Source organism: Melanerpes formicivorus, unplaced genomic scaffold (genome assembly GCF_026170545.1).
Source record: "Melanerpes formicivorus ecotype bairdi unplaced genomic scaffold, bMelFor1.0.p_v2 SCAF_22, whole genome shotgun sequence".
Taxonomy (NCBI): domain Eukaryota; kingdom Metazoa; phylum Chordata; class Aves; order Piciformes; family Picidae; genus Melanerpes; species Melanerpes formicivorus.
This window is the reverse complement of record NW_027142374.1, coordinates 3,155,463-3,178,228: the sequence shown is the minus strand read 5'-3', so window position 1 is coordinate 3,178,228 and position 22,766 is coordinate 3,155,463. Positions and strand designations below refer to the sequence as shown.

At 39.1% G+C, this 22,766-nt stretch overlaps 1 protein-coding gene across 3 annotated transcripts in view; it reads left to right on the top strand.

Moving 5' to 3' along the window:
- DIAPH2 (diaphanous related formin 2) overlaps nt 1–22,766 on the top strand; it is a 238,918-nt gene that overhangs the window by 3,918 nt on the left and 212,234 nt on the right. For 2 of the 3 annotated variants that reach the window (XM_068151839.1, XM_068151838.1), the window contains exons 2-4: nt 15,293–15,325; nt 17,652–17,828; nt 19,080–19,184. In XM_068151839.1, the coding sequence (XP_068007940.1) occupies nt 15,293–15,325; nt 17,652–17,828; nt 19,080–19,184 (315 nt within the window). The remainder of the gene's footprint in view (nt 1–15,292; nt 15,326–17,651; nt 17,829–19,079; nt 19,185–22,766) is intronic. The other variant, XM_068151840.1, reaches the window with a different exon arrangement.

Genomic DNA, 22,766 nt, shown 5'->3' with positions numbered 1-22,766 from the left:
GACAGGTTAGACACAGACATTTTATAGAGCTTCATGGTAGACAGAGGTTACAAAAAGGAGCAGGAAGGTTTGCTGGAGAGGAGACTTAATATAGAGGTGAATCATTTGAAGGGTAATTAAGCATTGGTTCACCAGAGACACTGGAATCCCTGTCCTTGGAGATTTCAGGACCTCAAGACCTGGTCAAAGCCTTCATCAGGCTGATTTGAATTCAGCATTGGCCCTGCTTTTTGGGCAGGATTTTAGTCCAAGTTGAGAAAGGAATGAGATCCTGTCAAGCATTTGTGATTCTATCAATCAGCTCTTAAAAAGAGGTGTTGTAATCAGATTTGTGGTGCTTCATTACTGTTAGAACTTTAGCTAACTGGAAGTTAATATAGCCACTGGTCTGAGAGTTGTGTTTTCTGTTAATTCAGGTTTCATTAATGTGTGTTATTTTAGTATTAGCATAAGTAGAAGTATTTGTGTGTGTGTAGTGGCTAGTGCTGTGCTAAAAGTATACTCCATTGCCTCCAGGTTTGCTTCAGGTTTGTGGGGCAGTTGTTCAGTGATAGATACTCAAAAATGACAAACTGAATCTCTGAAAGGAGCTGGCGTCTGAGAGTGATGCTGTCTTCAAAAGTGAATTAGGAGAAAGATCTTGTGAACATGAGTTTATTCAATTGGAGAGAGAGTGCATTTGGTGATTCACACAAGGGGCAACCAATACCTTATTTTAAAAGCAGAACTTGTTTATGCTTAAAATATTGAAGTATTTTAAACCCCAAGAGCATTGAGATGAATCAAAAGCTCCAAGTGCAACATTCTGAGTAATGTGCCATAAACTATCGCCAAACAGTGAAATAAAAGCTTGTATCAGTTAGCTTGAAAACAGAAATAAACCTAATGTGCTTGAGTGGATATGTTTCCCAGCTCCACTCATACCAGTTCAGGAGCTGATGAGTGCTTTACATTGTGTGTCAGTAGGATCGGTCACTGTCAGGCTGTGTGCTGCAGGATCTACATTGCACCATCATCTTTGACTCCTAAGGTGGTTTGATGTCATTGTCCTGTGGAGAGAGAATGTGCTCTTCACACATGACCCATTTAGATGTTTATATACTGCATGTGTGAAGTATGAGTCAGGCTGAGCAGAGATTTTTGGTAAATGAGTAAAGATCATGTTGTCTCTGAGTAAAGTCAGTGCATGCCTGCAGAGGATTCTTAATTCAAGTGAATGTCCGAGGAAGTAGTGAACTGAAATGCTTGTGTTTTAGAAGAGACTTGGTCTTACTAGAGAGAACCTGAGATATTCCAGCAAGTGAAGTTAGTTAGGGTGCACCTGCTACTGAGAAGGAAAATTATTGCTTTGGGCAAACTTTGTTCTATGACTGAAAAGTATACTGAGGCATGACTAACGTGGTAGAGGAGAGCGTGCCTGGTGCTGATGTCTAGCTTTTAGTGTGAATTGACATTAGCACTGTTTAAATGAGGTGATGGATACACTGATAAGCCTATCTGCTTGTGGTAATTAAACTTCCTGAACTACTACTTGTAAGACAAAACCTTAGAGCCTTGCTCTACAGTACAGGAAGCTTTGCAAAAAACGCAGATTCTACCTAGGCAACTGAATGACAATTCAAATACAAGTGATGTTTCCTGTGATTTTTATGCACTGTGGTGCTGAATATCCAAGTTATTTGCGATGAACTTTTGTTTTTGTATCACAAATAGCCTGTAAAGCATGATAACGATGCTGTAATGCCTGATGCCCTGGTAGAAGGAAAAGATAGGCTTAAAAACTTGGAGTGGTTTACAAGATAACTTAATCTTTTCTGCATTAATTGTGTTTCTTTAGAGGTAAGAAGTAATGGCTGGTAACTTTCCTGTGATTCTTTTCACGACGAAAGAGAGAGTGCTTGCTGCTGAGAATTTCAGTTAGTTATTCATCACTTTACTTGTTCAACCTTAAAACCACAAGAAGTTGGGTAATTACTAAAATGAATGTTTTTGTGCAGTTCCTTGTAACTTGTATATCACGGCTGTTCTTTACATTGCATATTTTTGACAGTTAAGTAACTTTATTTTGGAAGAAATTAGTTATAAAGGGCTATGGTGGTAATACAGATAACTCAGAGAAAAGATTGACTCTTGGAAGGCTTCCTTTAATATTTGTGTGGCAGTTCATAAAGTTTCAGGGAGACAAAGTCAATTTATTTTAAACTTGCATGTTATTTCTTTTTTAAACCAAACTATTCTACTATTCTGTTGCTTTGGATCTTGTGAATCAATTAGCTTTTTCCTACTGCATTGTTGGAGTGAGCATCTCTGAGTTTCCCATGTTTGAATGTAACTTCCTATTAGGCAGATAAGTGGAATCTTGCTTGACAAAAGTAGCATTAGCGCAGTCTACAAAGCAAATATATTCTACTCATTAACTACTAATACACTTTTTGGGTGAAAGGGTGAAATAATGAGTGTTTTTTTGAGGCAACAGAGTGGACTTCAGTGGTTTCCATACCCATCTTGGTACTCTGCTGACAAGTTTTTGTGTGGCAGTGGATCATGAGTCCAACCCAGTTGAAAAATCTCCTTTATTATTTGCTCTTTGGCTGTTTTCTAGAACTAATGCAGCTAGTGTTACAGCACATCAGAATTCTTCTTTTTCTATAGGTTTGTGGTTTGTCTGCTAGCACTATTCAGTTAGGATTGTGTCTGCTTATCAGCCGTCTTCTCCTGACAGCTTTTAGGTTGGACATGGTGTGAAGCAGCACATTGTGTGAACATGGGCATATCTGAAAAGGCTCTGCTATGGCAATTAAATGATATTGTAGCCTACATCATGATATAAACTGTAAACTCATTTGATTTATCAAAATTGAGAAATACCTTGGAGATTCAATTCTGGAACAAGCCTACACATGGGGAATGTATGGTTTGGTGCAGCTGCTGAAGGTCTTTGGTCCACCTGGGTGTGGTAATATTTGGTCTTAAGGTGTAGTGCATACTGTAATATCACCACACCTTCACTGTTATATAAACCAAAAATGTTTCTGATAGATGTGGGCTCTTCCTGTATAAACATGAAACTGATTTATTTATTTCAGAATGTTTTGAGGGAAAGTGGGAAAAGACAAAACAAAGTGATGCATGTGCTGAGTAGCTTTCTTCTAAGGTTGCCTTCTTGGTCTTTCTAGTGATTATCAGAGTAAATCATCGGCAACAAGGTGGCACTGGAGAAAGTATTAGGTATACTGAATGTGCTGCATGTTTGCTGCTTGTGTTGTCAGACATGATGGACATGAGACATGGAAGAAGTGTTTTTATTACTAAAAATAGCTTTAAACTAGTACTTCATAACCATTAAGTGTATTTTGAAAGTGGAGGACGTAAGTGTAAAAAGTCACCAGCTGATCAAAATAGAACTGGCAAGAATCCTACCTTCTATTCTCAGTGTCTCTGTATATAAATATTTTTTTATTAACCTGGATACTCTAGATGCTGTCCCTAATTTTAGTGGAAATATGGTTTCATTGCTCTATAATGAAACTGAAGTTTTAAGTTTGCCCTTTTATATGAGAATAAATGCAGGAGAACTTGCTTGAAGAATGTGAAATATTCAGAGTGGTGCCACCTCAAAGTTTAGAACATATTTCTAAAAGAAGCTCCAAAAGTTAAGTTTGAGATGGCTGTGGAATAATGCTGTAGAATCCCAACACATTGAGCTGTGGGACTGTAGCCATGCAGCCAGTAAAGCAGCAACTGTCATTTTTGGTTATGTAGACTGAGGGAATTTCAATGAAGGCAGTGGTGGATGCAGGTTGACTTGATGGTAGCCAGGCCCATTCCCTCCTGTGCTTTTTTCTTTTCTTCACCCCCTCCTGGGATTAGCTAGTTGTATGGTAAGATCTTTTTGTCTTGTATGGGATTGCATAAACAGAAATGCATCATGATGTGTATTTAGGCATGAGAATAGGTGGAAATAACCACAGACCATGACTCTTCTGGAGGATGCCCATTTGTCACTACTAGTTACGTGGTTACAAGTGGCTCTGTATAAACTCATGTTGTTGTCTGGGATGGTTGAACAAGACAAAATAAGTACTTTGGTCAGGAAAACTATTAGTTCTGCAGTCCATTATTCAGAGTGTGGTAAAAGCTAATGATGGTTGTTAGACTATGACCTTTGAAAGATGCCTGTGGGTTTTGTTACAGCTTTGTGAGGAACAAATGCTAAGCCAACAGGAGATTCAATAGATTCTAGACTCCTAACAATAGATAAAGGTAGTTCATTCTTGTACAGTGTAGAGTTTCTTGCTTTCCTGTGGATGCTTTGGTTCTTTGTATTCTCTTGTGAATTATTTTTTTATACTTATAAAATTGAGTTCATTTCTGAAATGCTGAGGCTTCATAATGGAACTGTGCTGGATGTTTGCAGCTGTAATTGTGTGAGTGCATGAGTAGATGAGATCTTGATAGTTATGGATAGTTGAAACTGTTACATGCAGTGTTCCAGTTCCATTTGAACAGGTATTTGTATAAAGAAGAAGATAGATGACAGTGTTATCAGGTTAACTGTAAATGCTGATCCCATATACATTGTAGTTTTTATGCCAGCCACAGAGGGTATGTTAGAAACAAAACATTTCAATACAAAATCTGAAACTCAAAGGATAAACCAATGTCAGCTGGCCAAGTTCAAAAGTTGGCGCAAAGTCAAGATCCCTCAGTTTGTGTCTGCGCCTCTTTGCAAGCATTTGGACATAATTTTCTGTTTTATATCTAAATTTGCAGACAGTGAGAAATGTTCTCATAATCATTGCTAGTCTTTGTTTATAAAAGCCTTAGCCACTGGGAGATTGAGCAAACTAATGAATATGACAGAGTAGCAGAAGGTAGCCTTGAGACAGAAATTGCAACCCAAGCTTCAATGCTGCAGGACCTAGTAAGTGATTTTATCCCAGTCCTGGTGTAAATACTGATCTATAGTTCTTCCTTTTCACTCCTCTATGGCAAGTGGATCTTCCGCTGCTCTATCAACAGAAAATGTGAGGTGAAGAAATAACTTTTGATACAGCATGCAATTTCTTGGCTGAGTTGGAATTGTACCAGGCAATGTCTGCTGCAGTCTCTAACCTTTAGCAACCTCTGTTTTTGGATTTTCTCATCTCTTCCAGCAATGTGATTTAGTTTTCATTGTCTAGTTTATTTCCAGCTGGGGAATACAGCTGTGAAATTTGGGAGAATGTCTATCTGTGAAGGGCATATATAATTTTTATTTCCATATTTTACAAACATGCATTCACATTTTAACTTCAGACAAAGCTTGGGTGGGTAAGACAAGCTTCCTAAATCCATTAAGGTTAGTTCACAGTATACTGTTATTCAAACTAATTCCTGAATGACTTGCAAGATAAACAGTGATCCCATCAGTTAACATTTTATCTTTGAAGACAATTGTTCTGTGAATTTGTGGGGAAGGCTTTTAGAAATTCATGGGAGTGTTCATAGGTAACCTAAGCACATAACTGCACTTCAGTATTATGGTAAACCTTTTTTTTTTTCTTCTTCTTTAACTTAGGTTCTTCTTTTGCAAAAGATAATTCTCTGTAACTTGTTAAAAGCATCTGTAATCCTCCTGAATTCCTGTTATTGCTTAACAGGGAATTTCACCTGCACTGAAGTCAAATGATTCTGTTTGCTTCCTCATTATTATGTACAATATAATTCCTCTCTATTCACATGCTGCTTCCTTTCCTATTTCCCTGAAGGTCAAATAATCATCTGAGGAAGCTGTGATAAACAGGAAAGAATAGGAAAAAGGAACAGAAACCCCTTGTGTGTACCACAGCAGCTGTAATTTCAGTTTAACCTGGTAGGCTTTGACTATTAGGTTACCTTATGGTCCATACCCACAGATTTTACTCGGTCTAGATTTGTTTTTCAAGGAAAAGCCAAAGGTCCTTGGCTGTGGTGGCAGCATTGCTCATTTTCCCAAATTTTAGTATTATACCCTTTATTATTAGGGGAGAAAACAGTCACTTTACCATAAACTCTCTCTCTCTTTTTTTTTTTTTTTAAATGTAGAGATCAGTTAGTGTTTTACTCAATACTTTTTCTTTGCTAGGAAGTCTGTCTTGGAAGACAGACAATATTATTCTAGGGAAGCTGTTGACATGATCCCTGTGACCGTATGTTCCTAAACTGCTGGGCACAGACAAAATTAATAATGTTCACAAGTAATTCCTGCTTCTTTGGCTTACTGCATCCCTTCCACTGCCAGTTCCGTTGTGGGATGTGTTTTGCTTGCTTGGATATTGTAGTAGTTTCCTTGCTACTTAAAAAGCAGCCTGAACAGTGTAAATACTTGTCCTCACTTCCTCAAAGTTTATCAAAAGTAACCCTCTCCAGTTTTGAGGAGCTGCCTAGTAACCAATGAAGCTCTTTATTTTTAAGTGTATCACTTCTCTCCCAAAAGATACATTCTACCAGTTTTATCCTCTAACCAGGTAGTGGCAGAGGAGAATTCAAAGTTGTGACTGACTTCGGCGCATGAGTGAGAAGTGTTCTACGAAGCCAACGACATGCTAGTTTAAGAATCTTCCCCAAACTATCTCTGTGGATAACAGAAAGTACATAGGAATTCTCACTTTTGTGGGGGTATTGAGCTGTACTTGCATGCACTGTGAAAGTAAGTAATCAGGAATGAAGAAAAAAGTGCAAAAGAAGAATCTTCTCAGATCAGTTTCTCAAAGCGCTTTCTGCTTTGTTGTTCAGAATGATTTCAATAGAGCTCTCTCACTGTCAAGTTAACTGGCCATTAGTCATCTTGAAAGAAAAACCTTGGTTTTAACAAGAGATTAATGCCAGGTTCAAAGCATATAATTGTACTTAAGAGCTGCCTGCTTATAAAAGGGTGAAACAAACTATGACTGTGCTTCAATACGAGTGAAGCAGAACCATGTCACAGTAAAGAAGGTGTCACTCTTTAGGGAGTGAGGTATAGGAGGAGATGGCCTATTCTCACTACTATTAATTGACCAAACTCAGTACTTTTGTAATAGCTTTCACTCAGTCTGAGCAGCTCTTCAGTGTGTCTGAATGAAAAGATAAGCCACTTGCGCTCAGGAGAGCCCAGAACAAGGAGGGAAGATGAACAGCAATTTGGTGCACATCAAGTGTTGCTATCTAGCAAAACTGGCTTTGTTCTGCTGCTACACTGAAAGCAAAGAGCTCTAATCTGCTGCCTGTATCTAAGCATAAAATTGACACAAAGCCTGCACTTAGTATGTCAAGAATTGTTTTGACATAGTTATTCCAGTTTAACTGTTCCAGAATGTTTCAAAAGCAGTTCACAATAATATCATACCAAAAAAGCAAACCCAAGTTCCTTAAAAACTCAAACAATTGCGTTTTTAAAAGCAAGTAGCAGAGGTACAAGGCTGAATATGGTACTGGCAGGCACACTTGGCAGGCAAGCAACAGGTGTGCAACCAGTACAGTAAACATCAAACACATCCACTTACTGCACTAGGAGCTGTTCTGTGTTCTTTTGTAATTAAGTCCTGGAAGTTGATCCTGTGACTATCCAAGTGGCCAGACTACCAAGTCGTCTCCATCTCTTTTTTCCCTAGGAAATAAACACTTCTGAATTTTCTTCCTTGCTGTAGATGCAGTACACAAAGTATGCTGAGGCTGACAAGCAATCCTACCCAATACCAGCACAATAGCGACCACTTGGACAGATGGTTTCTTGCCTTATAGAGTATATCTGGCACGTTTTACAGACACCAAATATATGTACAGAAAGCAACATGGGCGTATCAAAGGATTTTTGAAATGATTCCAATGCACTTCTAATCTACTAGCATTTCACTAAAGGAAGCTTAGGAGGTGCAGCTTTCGAAAAAAGCTTTCTTATCAAGCGAAACATGGAACATAATTGGTGCTCAGCTATCTGAATCCTATGATTTTGAATAGAATGGAATTAACCAGGTTGGAAAACACCTTTGAGAGCGAGTCCAACCTATCATCCAACACCATCTAATCAACTAAACCATGGCACCAAGCACCCCATCCACCCTCTTCCTAAACACCTCCAGGGATGGTGACTCCACCACCTCCCTGGGCAGCCCATTCCAATGGCCAATCTCTGTGAAGAACTTCTTCCTAACATCCAACCTAAACCTCCCCTGGTGCAGCTTGAGACTGTGTCCTCTTGTTCTGGTGCTGGCCACCCGGGAAAAGAGACTAGCCTCTGCTTGTCTACAACCTCCCTTCAGGTAGTTGTAGAGAGCAGTAAGGTCTCCTCTTAGCCTCCTCTTCTTCAAGCTAAACAACCCCAGCTCCCTCAGCCTCTCCTGATAGGGCTTGTGCTCCAAACCCCTCCCCAGCTTTATTGCTCTTCTCTGGATATGTTCCTGCAAGTCAACATATTTCCTAAACTGAGGGGCCCAGAACTGGGGACACAGGACTCAAGGTGTGGCCTAACCAGTGCTGAGTACAGGGCACAATGACCTCCCTGCTTCTGCTGGCCACACTGTTCCTGATACAGGCCAAGATGCCACTGGCCTTCTTGGCCACCTGGGCACACTGCAGGTTCATGTTCAGCCTACCATCAACCAGTACCCCCAGGTCTCTCTCTGCCTGGCTGCTCTCCAGCCACTCTGACACCAGTCTGTAGCACTACATGGGGTTGTTGTGGCCAGTGTGTAGAACCTGGCACTTAAATGTGTTCAATTGCATGCCATTGGACTCTCTCGATCTGTCAAGGTCTCTCTGCAGAGCTCTCCTACCCTCTAACAGATCAACACCTGCCCTCAGCTTAGTGTCATCTGCAAACTTACTGATGATGGATTCAATAGAATAGAATAAACCAGGTTGGAAGAGACCTTCAAGATCATCACGTCCAACCTATCATCCAACACCACCTAATCAACTAACCCATGTACCAAGCACCCTGTCAAGTCTCCTCCTGAACACCTCCAGTGATGGTGACTCCACCACCTCTCTGGGCAGTCCATTCCAATGGGCAATCACTCTCTCTGTGTAAAACTTCCTCCTGACCTCCAGCCTGAACTTCCCCTGGCGCAGCCTGAGACTGTGTCCTCTTGTTCTGGTGCTGGCTGCCTGGGAGTAGAGACCAACCTCTGCCTGTTTACAACCTCCCTTCAGGTAGTTGTAGAGAGCAATAAGGTCACCCCTGAGTCTCCTCCTCTCCAGGCTAAGCAGCCCCAGCTCCCTCAGTCTCTCCTCACAGGGCTGTGTTCCAAGCCCCTCACCAACTTCGTTGCCCTTCTCTGGACTCGTTCCAGCAAGTCAACATCCTTCCTAAACTGAGGGGCCCAGAACTGGACACAGTACTCGAGGTGTGGCCTAACCAGTGCAGTGTACAGGGGCAGAATGACCTCCCTGCTCCTGCTGGCCACACTGTTCTTAATGCAGGCCAGGATGCCATTGGCCCTCCTGGCTGCCTGGGCACACTGCAGGCTCATATTCATCCTACCATCAACCAGCACCCCCAGGTCCCTCTCTGCCTGGCTGCTCTCTCCTTGTCCAGATGATCAATAAAGATATTAAAGAGCAGGGGGCCCAGCACTGATCCCTGGGTGACACCACTAGTGCCTGGCTGCCAGCTGTATGTGGCACCATTCACCACCACTCTCTGAGCTTGGCCCTCCAGCCAGTTCCTAACCCAGTGCAGAGTGCTGCTGTCCAAGCCACGAGCTGACAGCTTGGCCAGGAGTTTGAAATGCCTTGCTCTTCAAGGAAGACCACTGAACTCTCTCTTAGCAAAATTACTGCATTTGGAATTTAAATTTAAGTACAAAAGAGATGTGATGCTAATGTGCAGATGACCCCAGAAACAAAATGCACTTGGCAACAGTGTATAGTCTTAGCTTGACCATTCAAGTAATTGAGGAATTCTTTAGTCTCCCCATTTATCCTGCTGACAATCGGTATAGTCCCATAAGCTGTTTTCATATGTCAAATATGAGTTCTTTTCTTTATGCAAATGCTTACCTCTTTTCCTGTAACTGAGACACTGCAGGTAATATGTCAAGTCTTCCTGGAGATACCTGCCCTTTCTATGCAGAAACTTTGTATTAATTTCTTTTTCTTTCTGGGGTTGCTTAGCCTGGAGAAGAGGAGGCTCAGGGGAGACCTTATTGCTCTCTACAACTACCTGAAGAGAGGTTATAGGCAGATGGGGGTTGGTCTCTTCTCCCAGGTAACCAGCACCAGAACAGGAGCACACAGTCTCAAGCTGTGCCAGGGGAAGTTTAGGCTGGAGATGAGGAGAAAGTTCTCCACTGAAGGAGTTATTTGCCATTGGAATGTGCTGCCCAGGGAGGTGGTGGAGTCACTGTCCCTGGAGGTGTTCAAAAAGGGATTGGATGTGGCACTTGAAGCCATGGTTTAGTTAGTCATGAGGTGTTGGTGATAGGTTGGATTTGATGATCTCTGAGGTCTTTTCCAACCTTATTGATTCTGTGATTCTATGATTTATTTTGTAGAGATTTGCCAGACTGCCCAGAATCCTTAAAGTTGTAGATTCTTACTTGCCCCTTTTTGTACCTTAAGAACATGTTACCATTAGACTTTGTACCTAGTTATTAGTGTGAGTGGGTGGTTGGTGGTGGTGTTTTTCTTTTCCTTGTGTCTATATATTTTTTTAATTGTTAGCTTGCATGGTTGCTTGGTTGGTTTTGCTGATTTGTTTGAAGATGTGTCCTACCAAAACCTTCTCCTGCTTAATGGTCATGCAATGCCACACATATTCTAAACTACAAACCCCAGCATTTCAGAATTTCTGAATAAAAATGTAAGTTTCAAGCTGAAGTAAAATATATAAAAGCCTTGTTTTAAGGACAGGGTTTGCAGTATCTCTAAACCTTTTTCAAGATCTTGGTAAGCCAAATATCTCTTAGCATGTTATACGGGCATATTGAGGCTAGTCAGCCCAATAAAGCAGCATTCCAGTGTTTGCTTGTTGTGGTATTTATGAATGGAATGATGACTTGGTTTTTAAAGTTTAAACCAGTAAATTGTTGCCTCACAGTTTCAGCTGAGGGGTTTAAAGCCTGTAGAGCATCCTGAAGAGAAATGGCTTCCTCATCAGTACACTGTAACGTCACAGGATGTATTTCCAAGATGCTCAAAGGAAAACCTGTTTTGTGTGATCACGAGTATCAAAGTAAGAAGGAGTTTGATAGGAGGAGTTTGGACTCTGCAGTAGCTCTGGAAAATGCAAAAACTAACCCTATTTCCTACAGCACTAGCAAATGTGAAAACTGCTTCTTTTAACAGTCTTTCTGAAATGGTTTCTATAGTAGTCTAAGCTGATCTGGCTGCTGGCTAGCCTGGTGCCAGGCTTGCCCTTTTGTCTCACAACCAGTGATTTAGTTGGCTTAGACTGATGAGGAACTGTGGATTTTGGAAGAAGCTTTTAATTTTACTCTGATTTTTAAAGCTTAATTATCAGTGAACCCCAATAAATTATTGTCTGAAACAAAGTTTTCAAAACAGTAGTGACAGTTTGAGCTACAAATAAAAGGCCAATCTTAGTAAAACTGTCTTCCTCAACTGCTTAGCATCCTCAGCTACAAAACTGCTGAAATTAAGACTCTCTGAGGTTCTTTGTAGTTATTTTTTCAGCTTGTGAATCAGTTTGCTTTTGGGCAAAGGCTTTTTGACGTTCATCTGGAAAAATGCAGGTTTTTTGAACAGTCAGTTTGCTTTTGGGGTGTAATAGTCTTTTGCCAATCACAAATGTGAAGACAGTTTCAGTTTCTCTCAATCTCTGTTTTCAGTCAGACCAGACTGCGACTTAGGGTCCCACTTTTCCTCTTGCACAGAACCACAGTATGGAGGTGCTCATTTCCCTCATCCCTTGAGGATCAGGCAGTGGCATTTATCAGGGTGAATATCCACTATGACTAAGGTGCCTTACGCGTCTTTTCCCCTCCCTCCTATTTGGGAGGAGGTGTGGAGGTACTCAATCTCCCAGCACTACGATGGAAGAATTGGTGCCCTCTGCTGTTAATAATTGCTAACTTGAGTGACCCTATGGCTTTATTTAGCATGAGAAGTTGTCTGACTTGTTTTCCTAGTTCTGCATCATCAGTCTCCTGAGGAAACAAGTACAGTAATTGGAGAAAATCAGGCAGCTTCTTGGCTGGGGAGATGAGTGCCATCCTCGGGTCTAACAGCACTGACTCTGTGCTGTCAACTTTGCAGGTTCAGTTGAGCAGCCTGGCCTGAGGCAGGTAGCATGCTCCATCGTCTCACTTTGTGGTGCATCAGGGAATGTTTATGTTCAAGTTAAAGATGAAGCCTTAGTGTCATACTTAAAATAATGGATGTTTAAGGAATTTGTGAGGAAAATGGCCAGCCAAGAGTTTACGGAGTGGTATCAAGTCCTGCTGACTTCAAGTATCTTTGTTATACCAGATGATTACAACAATAACTTCGGGTTCTTTTTCAAAGCATGGTGAATGCTCCTTGAAGAACCTAAAAAATTGCTGTAAACATACGGTGAATTTTCTTTGTATTAATGCCATTCATTAGTAATAGCAGGTTATCTTTGTCGTGGATAAAGTGTGTACTTCTCATTTCTGCACATCAGCTAATGTGAGTCAGGTATCTTCTCACAATTTCCTGGGAACTTTTTTACATTTAATTACAAAATTGAATACATTAACAGATGGTTCAATTGTCTAATGGGAACGTTACTCATTCCCTATCCTGAGGAACAGAGGTTGTAGGAGTGAATTCTATTTTGTGACTTTGAGACCTAGCCTCAAGTTATGCATAACTTTTTGTACTTCAGATATTAACCAGTTTGGGATTTTTGTCCCTTTAAGCTCTGTTATTCCAGGTACTTATGGGAAGATATTCCCTTCCTGGTTTTGTGCAGATTTATTTGCAGCCGTTTAAAAGCCACTTATCCTCAAGTGTAGTTTTACAGTGCCTTTCAGATGGCTGAAAGTGTAACGCTAAAGGACTGACTACAAAACTGTGGTATCTTAAACTTCTTCCTGGGAAGGTGAACTACTTTTGGGTTGTGTTCTTAAATGAGACTTGAAGCGTGATTTCTTTGTTAGTATAAGAGACTATCAAAGTTGTGTGTCAGTGAGAATCTACAGGTACATAACTGCCTTGCTCTGCCTGCAGCTACTTGCAGTTTCTCTTCTACCAGTTAAATGTGTTGCTTATCTTGAGTAGCTACTGTCAGCAGGGTAGCTTATGCACCATAAGGAGGTCTGGTAAATGCACTTGAGGTGTTTGAAAAAAATGCTGTGTGGTATCTTGCTTTAGTATTCTGTATTTTGCCCAGAGGAGTTTGAGTGACAAATGCAATATAAATGTAGAGATGGAGTAGATTATCCTGTTCCAGGTTCTGGGAGTGATTGACAGTACTTAAATGAGAGAGGGAAAGAAAAGAAAATTTAGCACCAGTGGCTGCTAAAATGATGCAGAGTTTTAGAACTTCTTGCTTACTTAGCTGTCTCTGGGTCATGGTTAGTTCATACTTCATTTGGACTTCTTCCATGATAATTTTCATTAAAAGGAAAGGTCTGTTTACTAGAGTAAGGATATCTTAATTTTGATTTCAAGACTAGAGTGTTACTTCCTCATTTGACTCTATACTAAATCCAGATAATGAAAATGTGGAAGTGCAGCTGTAAGGAAGAGGTTTGAGGTGACTGTTAGGAAGCTGAAAGATTGGTGTCAACACCTGGGGTAGTAAGAGGAATAGATTTTATCCTAGCTGTCTGTACTGTCTGAGGCTAGGCTAGAATTCATTTCCTTCACTGAAGCCTATATGGTGCTGTGGTCAAGATTTGTGACCAAACCAGTGTTGATAGAATATCAGCGATTCAGCTTTTGCTGACCCTTGCTTACCCAGTGTCCAAGCTTACTGTTTTAAATGTCCCCTGCCCTGGAAAAGGATGGGGTGAGTCAGAGTTGGGAAGGGGTCACAGCCAGGACAACTGATCCAGACTGACCAACGAGATATTCCATACCATATAACATTATGTTTATCTTTACAAGTAGGAGTGGTGAGGTGAGGAGGAGGTTTTTTTACCAAGTAGCAGTCCCTTAGAGGCTGGGTAGGTGTTGGTCTGACCCATTAGTTTTTTTGCTTTTGCACTTCTGATTCTGATCCTGCCATGAGGAAGTGAGCAAGTGGTTGGTTGGGGACTGATCTGTCAGCCAGGGTCAGTCCACCACACTGTCTGTGAATGAAGCATTCAGATATATCAACTTTGAGGTGTGAACGCATTGCCCCTCATATCTGCCTTGATGCCTCTGCCACTATTTGTAGAATCTTGCAGATGCATCTGTCTCAGAAAGAGAACATTAACAATGTTAACAATACACAGTGGTATGGAATATTTACTAGAAGCAGCTGGATCAATTGTTTCATCTGGTGAGAGCATAGCAAGGAATCTAAAACCTGCTGTCTAGGAAAACAGGATCATTGGATCCTAACCAAGACTTGCAGGGCTGGGCCATAGTGAATCAACGACCACGCTTTTTCATATACAGCACTCCTTTTGTCCTAGATTCCACCCCGCTCAAAGTTCTATCCCTTAATTGAAGACTACTTGGTGTAAACTGAGCAATGTTTACTAAATTGTTCCTTGATAGGATTACTGGTTTTAGTATGTGAAACAGATTATGTTTCTGGCCATGAATACACACGTAAGATTGGTGGTCTTTGCCAGCAGGATTCTACTTCTGCTACAGAAATAGTGAGAGGAAGGGAGAGGTAGTAGTGACTGGTTTGTGCATCATCAGTATGCTGGACCTGACCAGCTGGTCATCAGTTCACATTTCTCAGTGTTAAAGAGAAATGGGCAGAAGGTTCAAGAAGCTGGGGGGCAGGAAATCGTTGACTCTGTGTCTCAAACTCTGTCAAAACTAAGAATGTCATGCACCTATCTGCTGACTCAGTTTGAAGTCCAGTAGTTCATGTTTGTTTTGGAAAACTTTCTGGGAGATCTTAGTGCCCTTTTTAGCTATAAAGGTTTCAAGTTCATTAGTTAAATAGTGAAAAGACCACGTGAAATGGGATGCAAACCTGGTTTGTTGTTTTTTTTTCTCCACATAAAATGCAGTAGATTCTATGATAGTTGAGGTTCAGTTTTGTTAGAATGCTTACAGAAATTTGCAGTGCTTTTTGATGTTGGAATACATGAAGTATGGACTTCTTGATTCTGAAACAGTAGATAACTGTCTTTTTAATTTTTTTTTCCCCTTTGATTTGTGTGTGTGTGTGTGTGTTTTGTCTTTGTTTTAATAGAATATTCAAATAAAAACTTTGGCAGATGATGTGGTAAGGTCTTTGTAGCATCCTTATTTGCAATGGTAACTCCACGCTGCATGCCGTTTTACTAAACGCTGTGGACAATGTAACATGTTCTTATAAGGATATTAAGCATACAGTTTCAGCAAATTTTATTGCTCTTCTGGAATGTCTAAAGTTTGAACCTCAGTTGAAGAGGAGGAATTATTAATATGCACTTTGTGAAACATTTTTAAGTACATTCTGTGTACATTAATAATCCTGTGGATATGTCAAAACTGTTGTTCAAGTGTTATGTCTTTTGACCTTTTTAACAGTAAAGAATCTGCAGTGGTTCTTGAATAGTGTGGCAACTTGAATAATGTCCACTATATGTTGAAAGCCAATTTTGTATTCAGTAGCGCTAACTTGGTACTTCTGGATACTTGGAAACTTCTGGCAAACTATTTTCACAGGAACTTATATCAAGATAGATTTCAGTAAAAATATATAAATAAGAGTTTGTAGTAGTTAAGCCCCACTGGGCTCTTAGTAATGATTTTACTTAGATGTCTGAAATGAAGAAATTGTATCTAAAAATCATGTAGAAGATTGATTTGTGGCTTTAAAGTGATCTCACTGTTGCAGTCTGATTAAACAAATTTGTTGTTAATAAGGTATATGTTAAACAGATTACAGTATCATGACATTGATCCAAGTGGTACTTTGGCTTTGTGACTGCTGGAAGAGGTATTTAATGAAAGTGAGCAGTAAACTGGCATTTGATATATTTTGAATTTGGAATACTGCCTTTCAGGCATGATGTCATATCTTTGGCCTTTACAGTAGGCTATGCCCTAATTGTAGTTTCAAAAAATGTGAAGTATTCTAATAAGGGAAAAAATGGGGTTAAAGTAATAATGCTTTGCTAAAGACATTAATAGTATCCTTGTAGGTAATGTGTTTCTGTCCACAAATACAAGACTTTCAAGGAAGAAGGAAACCCAAACCCCTTCCCTCAAAACTACAAACAGAAAACAAACCTCCAAAGAAATTCAGAGGACATGCAGCTTATCTAGGGATACTTTCCCTTCAAAAATTTAAGGTAGTCTCTTAGGATCTCAAAAACCAATGAAAGAAACTTAATAACAAACCAAATGAAAATAAGAAACAGAACAACAACAAAAAGAAAGAGGTTTTTCTTTCTATTTACCACAACACTTCCTCATATTCCTCTGTTCTGAGCTGGACTAAGTGAATAAACTTGGTTTTCCTGCAAATGAAACACTCCATTAAACTTTCTACTCCTAAGGGAGGCTAATTATATAAAAGAGATGTTTTGGTTTATGTTTCTTCATAGTGATCTCAATAACTGCTATGAATGCTATTGGTAACCCTACATAAGCTGCTGTTAGATGGAAGCACATCTTCATAAGGCTATTCAGTGCCTGAAACAAGTACACAAGTATTTGTTGAGGCAAACAGTCAATATGAAGAAAAATCTCTATAAACATTCTCAAAATGAACACACATATGTAGTTAACAACATTAATATTAAAAATACTCTGTTTGGAATAGTTATGTATTCATATAGTAACAAATGGCCTTATGAGGAAGGTGCTCGTGTTAGTTGTTTCCTATATTAACAAATTAACTGCGCAAGCATGCTTGAAAAACAAAGGTGTGGGGTTTGGTATAAGGCATAAACAAGTCAGCCCTAACCACTGAAAGGTTGTTGCAGACTATGACATGCTTCGCTAATGTCTCTTCTGTGTGTTTAACTATGGGGGGCTGCTTCTTTGTCAGTAATCCACTAGATGGCTTTTTAAAATTATGCACTCATTTTAGGAGCCCCCTACTCAAAAAAAAACTTCAAGGAATTGTAAACTATTCTTGGAGCATTAATTCCTCTACAAACTTTTACTTTAGCAGGACTTTTTATAAGCCTGATGAATTTGTGAGTACCTTCTACCCAGCACTGGCTTTTTCAGTTGTCCTCCAGAGAACTTATAGCTCTTCAGGTGAAGGAACGCTTGGACATTACCTTGTGGTGCTATATTTATTCACTATCAGGATAATGGGGGAGTAATATGAGAAGATGAACTCAAGATTTTGACATGCTAAAAGTTAAAGATAGATGGTGTGCTTTTGAAGCTATGAGAAATAGTTGTGTCCCTTTTGCATGTGACCTGTTGTCAATATACCTTAAATGTTGTCTTCCTCTGAAAAGCAATCTTTGAGTATTTTTACTTACAGTTCAGTTTTGAGTTTTAACTCTGCTGCTTGGATTAACTAAAAATATGTGTGTTGCTGCCGTTGAATTGACTGCTTTCTTGTATTTCTGTTTCTGCTTATTTTTAAATGGATGTTTTTGCAGCGTGACAGAATAACAACCTTCAGAAAATCAGCAGTGAAAAAAGAGAAACCTCTTATTCAGCATCCTATTGACTCTCAGCCTTCTATAAGTGAAATTCCACTTGCCCAGGCGCTTGTTGATGAGCGTTGTATGAACTTATCAGAAAAGGAAGTTATGGATCTCTTTGAAAAGATGATGGTAAGATAACATGCTATATTGTTTTATGAGGTTTTAGTTTGTTTTCATGTTGGCATTTATTCTGTAGTAGTCATTTCAAATGCTGTCATTTGGTGAAAATTAACTCTTTGGGAGTTCACAGCATAGGCCTGATAGATCTGTTTAAATTGGTACATAAACAAGTGAGTCCCTGATAGAGTACTACTATTACACATGTTTAATTTGCTTGGTCTACTTCTACAGAGAAAGCATAAGGAAAAAGCCAGAAATAAAAATCTTCAGCAGTCAATTGCTTCATTAGATAACCTCTGTAGACCTTAATTGCAGTAGTTAGACATTGCTGTTGAAGTATAGTTTAAAATAAACTGAAGAAAATAACTTTGGAGAATAGTAATTTCCATTAATAAAGTCATAGTGTAGAAAAAGGTAACATTTGTATGGTTTTGAATGTTTTCTGTCTTTCTTGTCAAGGTTTGTGATTCTGATTCTACTCACAAGTAAGCTTTTCTGTTAGTCATCCAGAAATAAACTTTAGAAGTAAATGTGTATGAATTCTGCTATGCACACTGATGTTGATGCACAAAGTACCAGGAAATGCAGCCTTTTGAGTATTGTTAGAAATACTGTGTTCTGTGTCATTCTTGAAAAATGTTGTAGAGATCTGTACAATTAGTATGGCCTAAGAAGTGTCTTGTTCCATTGTGTAGCTTTTCTCTGTTCAATGAAGTGGTGAATCTCTTTTGAGAAATCTGATAAGAGTTAATTAATACTTGCTTAATTAGAATGTTAGATTGAGATTAATTTTTAACTTTTCCCAGTAATAGTAATTGAAGCAGACAATAAGTCTGTCTTCCAGAGACTAATAATCCAGTAAGTAATAAACTAGTAAGTTATTACTGCTTACTGCAGAGGGGGTTAGGCTAGATGACGTTTGGAGGTCCCTTCCAACCCAGACTATTCTGTGATTACAGTGATGTTTACTAGTCTTAGTTGCTAAACTGAAGTTGCTCTGACTTCTAATGGCAAGACTAGTCATGACTAGGAACACCTACATGTTGTATTTCATCAGCTGTTATGGTGAAACAGACATCTAAGATTTAATCTAGCAGAATATTTAGATTTTTAGGTTTGTTTAAAATATGTTAGTTGGAACAGATTCATATTTTCAGAGAGAAAAAGTAATTTCTGTATATTAAACAATCGCTTTGTTTAAGAATTTACAGTATGGTGTGCAATAGACTCTTGATTGTTTTGTGGCCTGTTTCTTTACAGGAAGACATGAATCTAAACGAAGATCGAAAAGCTCCTTTAAGAGATAAAGACTTGACCACAAAACGTGAGATGGTTGTCCAATACATTTCTGCAACTGCCAAATCCGTAAGTAGTTACCTCTCCAACACAGATGGAAGTGAGAAGCTTAGCTTTTCAGACTTGAAGCATTGAATTTTTTTGGTCTGGATTTATCTTTGAAGAGGGGTAGGGGGGAAAAAAAAAAGATGTGTACTTACTGATATATTTTAAAATGATTGCAGCTGCATCTGTAGGGTAGTATTTCACTTGTTGGACAGCTTGAAAACTTGATGCTTTCTTGAAAAGCATAAGAAATTACAAATCCAAGTGATGTAGAGTAGTGGATGGAACTGGAGAGTAGTTCTCTGGCATTAATCTTATGAATTTTTGGTATCAAAAGGTTTTGGAAGGAAAAGCATGCCTTCGTAGTTTTGATGGATGGTGTGCATGCTAGATGTACAATTTGCTGTTAGAAGCAGGGAAACAAAATATTGAAAGTCTTTAAAATTGAAGTATTTTAGTGTATTTTGAGTATGTTGAGTACTGTAGTTGGCTTGAAGACTGTTGAATAAGAAATGTTCTCAGGGTAAAAACAATCAAATTATTCCTTTAGTGAAAAGATGGTCTTCAAATGAGTTTCAAATTGTATTTTGAGCAGGAAAAAACCACATTCAGACCTTTCATTTGTGTTGATGATTCTCTGTACTTGATTAACCCTTAGCTGATGGATCCTTCATGCAGAGTTTATGAAGTCTGCTTTGGGATGCCATAAGTATAGGAGAACGAGTGGATGCCCCAACGTTTGTTGAGGTGGAGAAAAAGAACTTGAAATAGTGAAGAGCTGCAATTTATTTTCTGCAGTGGGGCAAATAGTGGCAGTAATTAGTTGTAAAATATGATAGTAATATGCTAAAGATCGACTAGGACAAGTGTAGTCCTTATCAGAGGAAAACACGCCACAAAAAGCAGGTGTGTATGCATATGTATGTATATGTATAACAAGTGGTAGATGTGTATATATATGTGTTGTGATTTTCCTAGAAATAGGATTAGTCCTGATTAGTGGCACTGTATGTTGTATAAAGAGTTTTAAAGAAGCTAGTGTTGAATTCTGAGGAGCCAAATGTATAGCAGTAGAGGGGAGAAGTAGAAATGATAGGTAGCTCGGGGTATCCACAAGGCAGTAGTATGCTGACAGCAAATTTTATCACTTGAAGCATAATTCTTCAATGAAATTAGTCAATGTTTATTTGGAAATTAGGATGAATCTCAAATTTTCTGAAGTTCCTGTTTGCAATAAAAGGTTACTGGAGATGAAGACTGCAGAATAATTGCTCAAATACATAATGGCAGCGCTGCTAGCAGCTCCGTAGAGCTGAGCCTGAGTGCTAAATACAGATAGTATTAAATAATCTACTTTATAGTGAAATAAATTGGCAAATAAGATTATGTTGTCTGCCTAATGAATCTATAAGCATGGACTGCAAGCAGTACAGTTGCCTTTCTTTTAACCTCTAAAATCATCTCTGCAGAACTAAATTTCAAATAGCTAAAACTACAATGACATGCAATTATTAAATGCAAATGCTTTGCATTAAACATTCTTAACTGAAATGAGGAAAAAACCTGCATTATAATGTGGAAATGATGATTTACATTTCTGAGGGGAGTGATGTTCCTGCATGAGTTCATCTTAAACAAAATCCACAGTCTCTTAGTCTGTCATGGAAGGAATCCAGTGCTTAAAGCATGATGTAGTAAAATGTGCAAGTTATTGGAGAATTATTCAAGTTTATGCACTGAGTATTATGAAATTTCCTGTTAATATACTTTGCCTGGACTACCTTTGGGAACTATTGATTGTGTCTTGTAAGGTTTTTTCTCTTTCCTTGATGATCAATGTTAAATCTCAAGTTCTCTGTAGTAAGCAAAAATATTTTATTGGCGCAGTAAAAACTTTCACAGTACTTAAAGTTCTTTCCCAAAAAGTGCTTGGACAATGATGGTCTCTTACATCCTGATAATGAAATCCATCTGTCTCATGCAGCATAATTTTGTGGCCGAGTAAGAAATGCATGGCTGCCATTGCATGTCTAACTGCTGAAAACATTAACGGTTTGCATCACTGCCACCACGTGTGCTACAGCATGGGAACCTTAACAGCACTGGGGATGAGTTTTCCAGAATTGCTAACTATTTTTTAAGCAATGTAAACCCCCCCAAATGCCCTCATACGTGAATGTGAGCTTTGAACTTAAGCTAGCACCAGTATGTATCTTCTATACATACGCAGAATGCTTTTCCTATTGGAAAAGTGGATTGTGTCAAAGTGTGTGTGCTTCAGACAGTTCTTCCTGCAACTGAATCACAGCATTGGAATGGAATAAATTAAGGTTCTTCTGAAACAGGAATGTTTTTTTCTCTGGTCTCTTACCCTAATTTAAATAGCTAACCTCTTAACAGAGTTAAAATTGTAAAAGGAGTAGAGTTCTTCTGTAAAATGCTGATTGGAATCTTACACTAAAGCAAAACCTCATTTTCATTGCAAATTTTGTCTTTTGTTTAGTTAAACTTCTATTCTGCTCAGTTGAATGCTAGCCCTCACCTATTTATTTATTTTTTTTTTACATCACAAACTGTAAAACTTGTTCTTCGGGCTTGTCTTCCATGAAAATGCTGATTGCATTCAAAATGATCTTTCTTAATGTTTTCTACCTTTTCCTTTGGTCACAGATAATTGTTCATCTGGCTTCCTTTTTTATGCTGAAAATACGTGAGCTTTGTCTTCTGCTTAGAGCTCACAGAACACACTTAACAGTTGCTGTGATACTTCTTCCACTTCATTTTGTGTTTTAGTTAGGCTTTTGAGCTCTTTCCTCTCCTTTGAAAACGTCATCCTCATTTGCTGATGCTGTCTTAACCAAATGATTTTTAAATTTGGTGCTTCATTTTCTCTGCCTTGTGTGCCATCTGCAGCATGTTGACCATGCTTTTCTGCAACATTGTACTGAGAAAGAAACCTTGATTTTTCAATGGATGAAAAAAACCTCTTTCCTGTTCTTTGGGAGATGGAGGAAGTATAGAAGCAAGTAAGATGGATTCTTTCATGTGAACTGATTGTCTGGCTTCAGATTCCTTCTCTCACTAGAAGAGGAGGATTCTTGACCATGAAAATTATCCATGTGAGATTGTGAAGGCTCAGAATATTGTTTTGGAGAGGAATTTTGGACATCCAATGCCATATTGAATGAGTTGAACATTGGTGAGAGAAGGTTGTAAAGCAGGAAAAGAGTGTTTGCTGATGACAATTCATCTTGTGGCTCTAGAGGAAGCTTTGCCAGGAAGGGTGATTGTGAAAGACTTTTGGGGACTTTTGCCTTCTGAAAGACTTCCTAAAAAAAAGTGATGGAAAAGGTAAGAGTAGAAAATGAAGAAGGCAGAGGCTGAACAGATAGACTCAAATTCAGATCTTGGAACAAAATCATACCGTCTAAGGCTCTTAATCAGATCAAAGTAGTTACTGCCTAAACTGGCTGCTGTTGAATTGCATCAAAGAGCTGGCTGAGAAAGACTTGGGGTATTTAAGCAGAAGTCCATAGTCCTGGTGTTCACAGCAGTGTAGTGATTTGGGCAAAGTGATACAACAGGGCAGGGATGTGTTGCCTTTCT